The 11,492-nt window shown below is 47.9% G+C and overlaps 1 protein-coding gene across 2 annotated transcripts; it reads left to right on the top strand.

Annotated features, from left to right (window-relative positions):
- Positions 1–4,734: 4,734 nt before the first annotated feature.
- FAM174C (family with sequence similarity 174 member C) lies at positions 4,735–11,033 on the top strand. 2 transcript variants are annotated; one of them, XM_050933959.1, is made up of 3 exons: positions 4,735–5,080; positions 6,187–6,303; positions 7,155–8,362. In XM_050933959.1, exons 1-3 carry the CDS (start codon positions 4,821–4,823, stop codon positions 7,387–7,389), a joined length of 612 nt encoding a protein of 203 aa, XP_050789916.1. In that variant the 5' UTR covers positions 4,735–4,820; the 3' UTR covers positions 7,390–8,362. The 2 variants fall into 2 exon arrangements, with proteins under 2 accessions (XP_050789916.1, XP_050789917.1); XM_050933960.1 differs by lacking the exon at positions 7,155–8,362 and adding an exon at positions 8,371–11,033 and having other exon boundaries at positions 4,740–5,080.
- The last annotated feature ends 459 nt before the right edge of the window (positions 11,034–11,492 follow it).

Consider the following 11,492-nt stretch of genomic DNA (forward strand, 5'->3'; position numbering starts at 1 on the left):
CGCTGCAACTTTCTCACTCAGGGGTGTGAAAAAACACCCCCTCCGAGCGCTGCAAGATACAGTGCTGTAAAGCACCAATGTAAACAGCGCTGCAAGCTAAAGCCTATCAGGATGTGGAGTACGTGCGCTCTCCCAGCGCTGGCGCTGCAACCACACTCGCACTTCAAAGCGCTGCTGCGGCAGTGCTTTGAAGTTTCAAGTGTAGCCATACCCTAATTTACCAGTGCCTTGTACCTTGTGCAGTTATTTACAGCAGTGCAAAGTGGATGTGAAAAGCTACCAGCTCAGACTACGTAGTGCGTTCACCCACCTTGCCCAGGTGTGAGTGACGACAACACAGTGCAGAGCACTGGAGTTGAACATCCCAATATCTGAAATCTTCAGTCCCATACTCATATTGCACACTGATCAGAGACTGTCACTACACTTCCTAATCTGCAGCTAGGTGCCAACCATTTAATGAAAGTTGCTTGAAGTAGATTTGATTGCCTTAGTTTCATAGGATGTCTCATCTAGTCATATTGTTTTTTTCAAATGTAAGTGGATCCAAACTCTCTTGCTCAGCTTCTAGAACTAAACCAACTTGAACTTGACAAAAGACAAGTTGACCTTTACAATGTGATGTCCCAGAGGCTGGCTTCAGAAACTTTTTTGCTAAGAAAATTATCCTGTAATTTAGCTACATTGTCTGTTTCCCTTACTTTTGGCTTAGCAAGCTGGGCGTAGATGCCATGCTGCTGCTTTTATTCTCCTCTTCATTTTCTTCCACTGTATTAATACAGCCCTGCTAATTAACTTAATGGAGTCAGGTGCCTTGTTTAATTCCTTCCTTTAGTTAAATTCTTAGTTTATTTTTTCATGCTCTAAGATGCTTCTACCCCTCAATCAAAATCTCCTTTCCATCAAATACTGGCTTACCTCATTTTATTGTCTCATTTCACTGGAACAAGATGTCATCTGGTTTCAAGAACTTTGATATCCAATACCTGGCTGTGAATGTTTCCAATACATTCCCATGTAATCCAGACCTCTCCTAAGTCTCTGCCCTTGTGGCTGTCATTGCTATGTTACACCAGTGCCGTGTCGTGCTTAAAAGTTGTGAACTACAAGTAAAGCTGAGAGCAAACAGCTGGGAATAAAAAAAAAAATGCAGTTTTACCCATGTTGATGTGAAGCACCCTTATGCTGTGCACTTTCCATATTCTTGAAATATCCCTGAGTTAAAATTTAATTCTGCTATATGGACTTAAGATGCCTTTTTAGTAGCCAGGGGACTGATTTTTTTAGATGTACTGAGCACCTATTAAATTGGCGTCAGTTGGTTCTGGGGTTGCTCCACACTTAAAATTAGGCCCTATGCTCCTTGTTTAATTCCTGAAAAACCATGTAGCTCTCTACATTTACAGCTGCAAAGTAGATTTCTGAGACTTGACAAAGGGGGCAGAATGCTGTGTGCAGGTGATACTTCAAGGAAGAGGGTTCCTGAACCTCCCTGTGTACACCAGATTTGCCAACAAAGGTGCTAACAAGGAACCCCCTTCCCTGTCTCAGGTTAATAAGCAAAATGCATTTGATCATATCCCAGCCTTTCTTTACATACTGCCTCATCTACCTCTATTATGAGATTTATAGGTACTGCCAGTTATGAAATCCCATTCAAGATCAGCCTTTCCAAGAAAGCGTACAAGAGTTTGTGCAACATGATGGGCTAGTGAATAGGTCACTAGACTAGGAGCCAGGAGCTATGGTTTCTATTCTTGACTGTACCACTGATCTGCTGTCTGACCTTGGGAAAGTCCCTTTTCTATGTCTGCATCTTGGACAGCTATGAAAACTTGCAGGAACAATGAAAGGATTTGTGTATACACAGTGTGGCAAATCCTGATGTCTACTTATCTTGTACCCCCATCAAACTCATCAACCCCAACGAGTTGAAAAAAAAAACACCTTCAATCAGTATGTTGCCTGATGTATTTAATAATTTCTCTGTTGGGGACTGGGTGCTCTGCATGCCCACTGAGCGCAGTGCAGCATATGAACCCTAAATGGCTTGGAAGCCTTAATGGCAAATACACTCTCAAAAGTTAAAATGAATCAAATGCACACACACAAAGTCTGATACAAAAAACCTGAAAAGTTCCTGATATGATGAGGCCTTTGTGCCACAAATTAGTTGTGCAAATAATTGTAGGTGCAAAAATGGAGACCTGACTAAGTTTGATCTAAGGCATTATTGATTTCACAAGTTACAGTGAATAGATTAACCCAATGATTCCCAGAATCGGTTTGGGATGAAATAGAATTGGCTGAACCGATGTAATGAGGAGTCCCCTATGCAAAGGACTCCCAGGAAGTGATTTTGAGATGTGGAACTATAGTGACACCTAATGACCAGTGTGAAAAGGAAACAAAAGTGGCAGAAACTTCCCCAGCCTGCAAAATCTCTTAAATATTGCTGGGGGAAAACACTGCTAAAGTGAAATATTTTTTCATTCAATGGACTTTACTGAGATTTCCAATAAAACAATTAGGGCCAGATTTTCCAGAAGAGCTCAGCACTAAACAGCTCCCCATCATGACAAACCCAGATGTCCAAAAGACACCTGCATCTTAACCTGATGAGCTCTTTTCAAAATTTAGCACTGACAGCATGTGCTGACCTATTTTGAAAACCAACTGGCAGATCCTCAGCTTGTGTAAACTGACCTAGTCACACAATGGAACTATGACAGCGTAAACTGACATAGCCGCACAATGGACCTAGAACAGTTCATGCCATCTTGGGATCTCCTGGTGCTTCATGTAGATTGAAGTGGTGGCTTTTGTGATGTGGTTGCTTGTTCAGCAGAAACTGAGCTGAGCCTGCCGACTACTTTAAATTGTCATTGGTAACAACTTTTAATTAGTCCGATCCTGGTCAAATTCAGACCAGTAGCCTAGAGAAGTTCCAATGTCATGTAGTCTAGGAGGTCTCCAATTCTGGTTGTTTCTGCCAGGATAACCTCCAGCGCACTGCGGGGGACTCCGCCACCTGCACACGAAAGTAAGGGTTGTGTAGCAGAGGCTCCACAAGGAGCTCTGCCCCCTCTGTGGCTACAATGGACCTGGTCGTCAAGAACTGCTTCCAGGTCTGGACGAAGTCCTGGTAGAAGATCGGCAGCTTGGAGAGGTCTCGCGGAAGACCCCTCAGGTGACGAAAAAAGCTGTCAGACATATTGGAGCCCTTGGAGGTGGTGGAGGAAAGTGTATGCCAACGTGCTCCATGCCAGACTACCTGCAGCATAAAGGACTGTCTGCAGGGCCTGGAGGCAGAAGACATGGACTTGGCTGTGGACGCAGACCAAGCCCTGTTCTCTCTTGCCCGGGGAAAGTCTCAGGACCCCTAGTTCAGTCTTGGCCAGAACTCCAGAGCTACACTCTGGATCCAGGCAGGCAGCCCTGGGGCTGGGCTCAGGCTGTTGAGCTGGTGCCAGAGCATGGACAGGACTAATTGGTTCAGCACCAGCGCTCTCCCCCACAGGGAGAGACACTGGAGGAGCCCAGTTGATCTCCGCAGCCGCTCACCCACACTGGCCTCCAAATCCTGCCAGTTCTCCAGTGGAGAAGGATGTGTGGCAGAAAGGTAAATGCTGAGATAGAGCAGTGCACCCGCGCTCCACTGAATGGCTTGAAACACAGGTGGGAGGGAGCTCATCTGCCACCCATCCCCAACCATCAGGCCAGAGGTCTTGATGTAGTTGATCTGGGGCCAGGAGGCCATTGAGTAGATTGCCTGGCAGGCCTCCACCTGCACCAGATCGCCCAGGTCCTGGACCATGAGAAGTACGTCATCAGCATGCACCGACAGGACCAGCTGCAACTCCAGCTCACGGAGCACCAACCCTGTCAACCTCCCATGGAGGAGACAGAAGAAGGGCTCGATTGCCAGAGTATACAGCTGGCCCGATGGTGGACACCCCTGATGCACCCATCACCCAAAGCTGAGAGGCTCGGTCAGGTCCCTGTTGAGCCTGGCCAAACAGTCTGCGGAGGCGTAGCACCTGAGGAAAACCCGCAAATTGGGGCCCCACGCCGAACGCCTGCAGAGTGCCCAGGAGATACCCGTGGTCCAGCCTGTCAAACGCCCTGCAGCCCCTAGACATATGGGTGGTCAGGGAGGCTCTGTGTGCTGCCCTTGCTCCAAGTGCCAGCTCCACAGCTCCCATTGGCCAGGAACCACGACCAGTGGAGGCCGTGGGGTCTGGCGGCAACTTCTGGGAGCCTGCCTTAGCCCCGGCCCCCCGAGCCGCTAGGGTCCCTTTTCGACAGGGCGTTTCAGTCAAAAACCGGACGCCTGGCAACCCTACTGCTCCCCCATGGCCCCACACCCTTCTCCACCCTGCACCCTGGAGTCCCTTTGCACCTCCCTTCTGCTTCTTGATACTCCCTGCTCCCCCATGGCCCCACACCCTTCTCCCCTCTGCACCCCAGAGTCCCTTTGCACCTCCCTTCTGCTTCCTGATACTCCCTGCTCCCCCATGGCCCCACACCCTTCTCCCCTCTGCACCCCAGAGTCCCTTTGCACCTCCCTTCTGCTTCCTGATACTTCCTGCTCCCCTCTCGCTCCACACCCTTCTCCTCACTGCACCCCAGAGTCCCTTTGGGGTCCCCACTGCTCCGACACCCCTACCCGGAACCCTGCGCTCCCGGAACCCCGTGTGCGGGCTCCGTAGTCCCCGCCCGGACCCCAGCCAGCGCTGCGCCGGCCGGGCCATTTCCGGTGGGTTGGCCTCTCTCTGAGCCTGAGGCGCGCGTGTCCCGGTAGTTGCCGTGCGCCCGCCATGGTCCCCCGGGAGCTCGGTTGCCTCCTGCTCTTCCTGCTCGGCGCCTGCGCGGTGTCCAGCTCCCCCGGGCCGGGGGGGACCTCGCCGCCCCCGGGCACCGCCGCCAACGGGACGGGGCCGGCCGGGAACCACAGCGACAGCGGGATCCGGGGCCTGGACCTGCTGGGCGGGCGGTTCCCCGCGGTCCAACGGGGCTTCTACGTGCTCACCGGCCTCTGCGCGCTGGCCGCGCTCTACTTCCTGGTGCGGGCGCTGCGGTGAGTGGGGCGCGCACCCGGGGGGCGGGGCTGGCCGGGGGAGTTGGGGCGCGCACCCGCGGGGCGGGGCTGGCCAGGGGACTGGGGCGCGCACCCGCGGGGCGGGGCAGGCGGGGGAGTTGGGGCGCGCACCCGCGGGGCGGGGCTGGCCGGGGAGTTGGAGCGCGCACCCGGGGGGCGGGGGACAGACATGGAGCTCCCCAGATTAGGGGCCCATCCCCATGGATGGAAGCTGGTCACGAGACCCTCCCTTCTTTCCCCCTATATTCCAAGGGATCGTCTATGAGGGCCCCTAGAGCTCGTCCCCTGGAGCACTTCCTTCACCCCATGGAGTGTCTTTGGGGGGATGTGAACAGGGGTGGGATCGTTACCCCCATCTCCCCAGGAGGTGGGCTTGGGAACAACTGTGGCTCCTCTCCCTACCCCGTGTTCCTGGGAAACAAACATGGGAACGTCCTAGACTCACTTTTCCCTAGAATAAACACACACACCCATAGGAAGGTTTGTGGGAGAGCCATAAGGTCTCCCACGCATAGAGAATCCGCAAAGGATGTCATGTTATCCCATTGGACGCTTTAGTCAGGGTGAGGAAATGCTGGAGCCTTTTGCAGTCTCTGGAAAGATTACGCCATGCCCTTAAACATGCCTACGTTCTTCTGTTTCTCTTGGGAACTCTGAAATCTTTCTCGTGTTGCTTAAGAAATCCTGTAATTCATGAGAAAGCGGCTTCTCGAAAACCCCACTGTCTTCTGATGAGTGTGGGCTCAGTGAAGCAGGGCCGCTTGGGGGGGGGGTCAAGTGGGGCAATTTGCCCTGGGCCCCGCAGGGGTCCCCATGAGAGTTTTTCGGGGCCCCTGGAGTTAGGTCCTTCACTTGCTCCGGGGGCCCTGGAGAACTCTCCCAGGCTCAAGCCCCTGGAGCATCTTCCACGGCAATTCGGTGGCGGGGGGGGTCCTTCCGCTCCGGGACCCGCTGCCGAAGACCCCAGGCCCCCTGAATCCTCTGGGCGGCCCTGCAGAAAAGGTAGTAACTCTGTATTTCTGCTATAAAACCTGAGAGGAGACTGAGGGTTGATGAGCTGTGAATGAGTTCAAAACTTATTTCAGGTTGAAGAAACCTCAGCGGAAGAAATATGGTCTCCTTTCAAACTATGATGAAAATATGGAGTTGGGTTCTCTCGACAGTGATGAAGACACAGTGTTTGAAACAAGAAATCTGAGACGGTATGTGGATGTTTACAAGTAGCTAAATGTCTCTTGCAAAAGATGCTTGGTGCTTGGGCACAGATCCTGCAGTTGGATCCACACAGGTGAAGCTGTGCAGGTGCAAGTGTCCAACTGTGTGGATCCGATTGCAGTGTCAGGCCTTTGGGTTCCATTAATGCTAACAGTCTCAAGAGAACAACCTTGCATAGATGGTGTTGCTTGGGATACTAAAGAGCCTTTATACATGTGAATTTATTGGAGACATGGATTAGAAATTAGCTCTTACAAAACCTGAAATCAACAGAAATATTTGTTTAATTTGGAGAGGAGAAGGGGATGCGTTTTTGTAACAAGGTTTCTCCTCTTGTTTGCCTCAGCTTTGTAGCATGGTGCTAGTGCATGAAAACCAGCAAGTGAAACTGAATAGAAGCATACTAACACCTTCCCTAAATGAAAATGTCTAGGATATTTTCTTCCTGGGATGGAGTGAAACACAAATAGTAAACAGATTTTATATCCTTTGTTTTAAGACTCTACTAAAGGCTTTTTATAAGACTCTTTTTCAAATTATTTTTGACATGGTAATTCCCTTTACTCTGCATCTCATAATTATTCTAATTCTGCCTCCTTCCTCTCTGCAATACTGAATTGTCGCTTCTCTCTAATCATTTTTATTATGGTTATTTCTGCAATGGACACAGTGCAGTACCATAGATGGTCTGTGTCAGATAGTTATGTCACTCTCCTAGAGAGGTTGCAATTCAGAACAAACACAATGACCCAAAGTCACTTAGAACTGGAATTTATCATAGAATGGTCCTTTATAAAGAAGGAAAAGGGAGAGAGTTTGGTGTGTGCATATTTCTCAGATTCAGTTCCAAGCATATGGAACACAGTGAAAGACACAGAGTAAAGGAGATGAAGAGACTGATTGCCAGGAAGTTTAGGCGGTATGTAAAAAGTGTCTGGAGTGCAGGTATTGTTTCTTGTACAAGAATATGTAAGAGGGCAAAGAGTGCTGCATGTTCTCTCTCTCTCTGGTTTAATGTTATAGCTCCTGAAAGTGGGAGATTGAGAACAGCATTGTGGGCAGACTGCATGTGAGCTTCTCCCTGCCAGCTCTGGCATTGCATGTCCTAAAATCATCTTTTGTATCCTCCTGGCGGCTCTGCATTGTCTTCTAATCTCCTTCCATATCAAAGAATCTGCTCCTCGTTTTGGCTCCTACCTTCCCTGTTCTGAGAACCAAGCAATCTTTTTGCTGCATCTGAATTAAACATTTCAGACTCCTTTGCATTTAATCAGCTAATGTCTGTAAAGCACTTTGAAGTTAAGTGTTATTCTGGTACTTGGAATTTTGCCGGGTAAAATATGGCTGACTGAACAGCTAATAAAGCAAACTTGGCTTTTAACACTGAACTCAGCTCTGCACAGCTCTACATTTGGAGGCACATGAGTGGCTCTGTCTTCATTCAGATATCGCTTTCTCTTTGCTATGTTTTCTTCTGATCCCGTACAGGGCAGTAATAATACCTAGCTTGTTATCAGTAGCTCTAAGCACTTTACAAGGAAAGCCAGCATCAACCCCATTTTACAGGTGGGGAAATAAGGACGCAGAGGTGAAGTGACTTTCCCAGCAGAGCAGTGGCAGAGCCGGGAATAAGCCAGGTCTCCTGAGTTCCCAGTCTAGTGCTCCCTGCACTAGACTACGCTCCCTCCTTACAGAGTGGAAGCAGTTAGTAGTCCGGTAGCCCAAACGCACACTTCCTTCGGGGAGTCAGAAATGTGTACAGTATATTTGCTTCCCATAGAGATTCTAAAAGCTTTCTCAATTTTATGTGGAGGAACCAATGGTGTCCTAAGTCAAAGCTGTCTTTATCCCATTAGGACACATGTTAATTTTAGTGGGTTTGATTCCTTCAAAGTATTTTCAAAGAGGAGGAGAATCGCATGCACATGCACGTGGTCCTCCTTCATCTTCCCTTCACTCCATCTCCCTCTCCCTCCAGCCTATTTCAAGGCATGCTAAAGATCTGTCAAACCATAAACGCTCATTCTGGTGCTTGGATGTCTTCTATTTTCCAGGTGATGTGGGACCAATGGCTCCAACTGCACAGACTGACCGAGAAGGTGCAAGTCCACCAGCAGAATCGCCTCACCAGTTCTTGGGTTTATTTTTTCTAACTGCTTAAGACTGACTGCTAGTTAACAGCACACAATTTTACAGGTGTATAGGGGAGGGATCTAAACCTGTTTCCCTTATGTAGGAGATGGAGGAGTGATGAAATGACAAGTCCTACTGCACTAGGTGGTATCGCTCACGCAGGAAGCTTTGTAACTCTCTTGATAATGAAAATGAGACTACCTAAGGTGGGCTTTTGGTTTCTAACATTCCTGGTGATGGACTGAAGTATTGCAGCCATGTCAGTCGCCCTACGAAATCTAGTCAGTATCCTGTATACGTGTATGTCACACCCTCTAGCAACTATTGCGGTGAAACTGAAGTGGTATCAGGCAGTTGGATTCTCTTGTAGCCCACACAATGCTCTTGCAATGATGGTATAGTATTATTTTTTACTAATTGACTCCACATCAAGTCTCTGAGGTCTGGAGCTATCCTTTGTGTTAGGTAATGGATCTGTACTGTATTATATTACTTCAGCCAGCTGGAGAACGGCTGTGGGGCGGGGAGGGAGCGGGTTAAGTGCATCAGTGTTCTTGCAGTTGCCATTAGTGCTAATGCCGCAACCTAAAGATGGAAGTGACGCAGTGACAATACAAGTCATTACCTGACTTAGAGAATGAAGAAATGTGTTTACATCTAAGAGATGTCACTGGGCCAGGAGGAGAGTCTGAAGTAGTAACAACTTGTTTGGCTAGATTGTGGGATCAACACATGTTCAGATTCTACTCTTTTATATAGTTGCAAACCAAAGTATCTGCAAAAGACCCCTTCGCCACAGAGGTGTTTAATATTAATCTACCAAGCTATTCGATTCAGTACAGATGGCACTGCTGTCCAAGGTCGCCAGGCATAAAAAATTGGAAGTACTTGTCCCCAGTGCAATGCATCCAAGAACAACTGTTGGCTGGAAAAAGCGGAATAACCTTGAAGAGGAGTTGAAGCCGGATCCCTATCGACTGCAGATCTTAAGCTGAGGCAGTGCTGGTTCAAAAATAACTCTTCTTATTTGGGGAGAGCAGTTTCAGTCTATGCATTAGTGCTCTGGGCTGTGCCATGGAATAAGCCCAGTGAGCTGCAGAAATGTCCTGTTGTAGCCTGGTTGTGTTGATGGTCAGTGATCTGTGGTGAAGGGGCCATGTGTGAATGTACTAGAAGTGTGCAGCAAATATCTGCTTCCCTGCACCCTCATCAGGTACAGACCCCACTTGTATTCTGGTGGAACCTGTGCTAGCAACAATCCTGATTAAAGCACACTTCTTGCAAGAATGTGGCTTCAGCCACAGTGCAGATGCAGGGTGCAGTTTATTTGCTAATTAAGGGCCATACAGCCCTGCAATCCTGAAGATTCCACCTCTCCTTCAGGCAGAGGGTGCCATTGCTACAAGAATCCCAGCACACTCACCTTGTAAGCTAGAAAATCCCCTACTGGAGAGGTGCAGCTTTAAGGCTACAGGACTGTATTGTTCTCGATGCAGATTGGACACTATGAGAAGCATCTTTGGGAGGGAAATAAGGGATAGCAGCTCCTTTCTTTCGGAAATGAATTCTGTCTTGTTAATGAGGGAGAAACTGACCCATTACAAAAAGAGCAGGAAGGAGAATGATAAAAATTGACAATGCTTAAATGCGTTTGCTACCAGCCAGGCAGTAGAAGTGATCTCTGCGAGTTGAGCCATGCTTTGAAGTCCTGAACCAAGCCAGTGTAGAGAGCATCATGTCCCTTGGGGCCATCTACGCAACTGGCAGTATTTCTTGATACCAAGGTGTCCTGATTAGAAGTGTTGATTTCCTCTACCACCCCAGATACCTTAGCTCTTAGCCATAGGCTCCCCAGCCTGCTGAAAGAGGTGCATACTTGTTTAAGATTGAAAAACAAAATATTTTTGAAAGGACGACTTCCGTATGATCAAACACCACCTTGATAGTCACGGATTTCATCTAATTTGTGTCTGTTCATGTCCATTTTAGCACCTTTGTATGTTTAACTGATGGCGAGATGACTGTGTGCTTTCTGTTACCTGAGTACAGGTGTAATGGCTGAGTTTGGCCACTCCTGGCCTTGGGTGGTGCAGACAGTTAGCTTGTTTTGATTCATTAGAATGGTGTTGCCTTCCACCCTTCTAGGGTGGTACTCCATAAACACACTTGGTAATGTTTGCGTTAACCCTTCAGCTCCCATCACACCTCTTTTCCTGTAAAGCATCATTCACAGGTCACTTAAGTCAGATGCTGCATTGCGGTCCAGTTAGTTAACTGTTTGTTTGGTTCAGCTCTTCGACTGTAATGTTCATCGGCTTTGCATTAGCTGAGGCAACTTATTTTTTCATCGCTCAAGTTCTGCTTCTCTGTTGGACGGAGTGAGTTTTCAATCTTTGATTTTCTTGGGTCTGTTGGAATGAACAGTTCTAAGACAGTACTGATTTTAATGTGTTAACGGTTTAATAATTCTGGTGAAAGAAAATGGGACCTATTTTATTTTTGTGTGTATATGTGTGTACATATATATTTTTTCAATTTATTCAGGTACATACTAGAGGCTTATTATTAAAATGTTCTAAGTGGAGTTTGATGTCCCCTTAGTAATTATTAAAAATCTACATGGGGATAGCACTGTAGCATGTAAGCTGTGAGGTACCAATTCTGCTGGTATTAAGTAGGTAGAGTAAATTAAGTAGATGAAGTAGGTGCCTAAATTTACCCCATTGTAGAGGGCTGGCATGATGCCTGTGCCCCACTTTAAACTCTCAAAATAAGCTGTGCAAGGGTTAATTTTGCCCCCTGGAGAATAGAAGCAATATTTCTGTGGGTGTAAAGGGCACGCTTGCTAGCTAGGAAAATCCTTCTAGCATTTTTTGATTTGAGTCTGTTCTGACTGGAGACAGATTTGACCTCTGGCCGATTCCGTATTAAAAGCTGACTTGTGTAAGCTATTTTTCCCCTTAAGCATGGGGAATGCACCTTACATTCTGTGTCTTGGAGTTAGTACATCAGTCTGGCTTTGCACATCACAAGCCAAGATTTT

Source organism: Gopherus flavomarginatus, chromosome 24 (genome assembly GCF_025201925.1).
Source record: "Gopherus flavomarginatus isolate rGopFla2 chromosome 24, rGopFla2.mat.asm, whole genome shotgun sequence".
Lineage (NCBI taxonomy): Eukaryota > Metazoa > Chordata > Testudines > Testudinidae > Gopherus > Gopherus flavomarginatus.

Bases quoted from the DNA above. Each gene is read 5' to 3' on its own strand.
- FAM174C (XM_050933959.1), top strand. From the start codon at position 4,821: ATGGTCCCCCGGGAGCTCGGTTGCCTCCTGCTCTTCCTGCTCGGCGCC. The intron at 5,081-6,186 runs GTGAGTGGGGCG...AACTTATTTCAG, and splicing joins TTCCTGGTGCGGGCGCTGCG to GTTGAAGAAACCTCAGCGGA. The intron at 6,304-7,154 runs GTATGTGGATGT...CATATTTCTCAG, and splicing joins GAAACAAGAAATCTGAGACG to ATTCAGTTCCAAGCATATGG.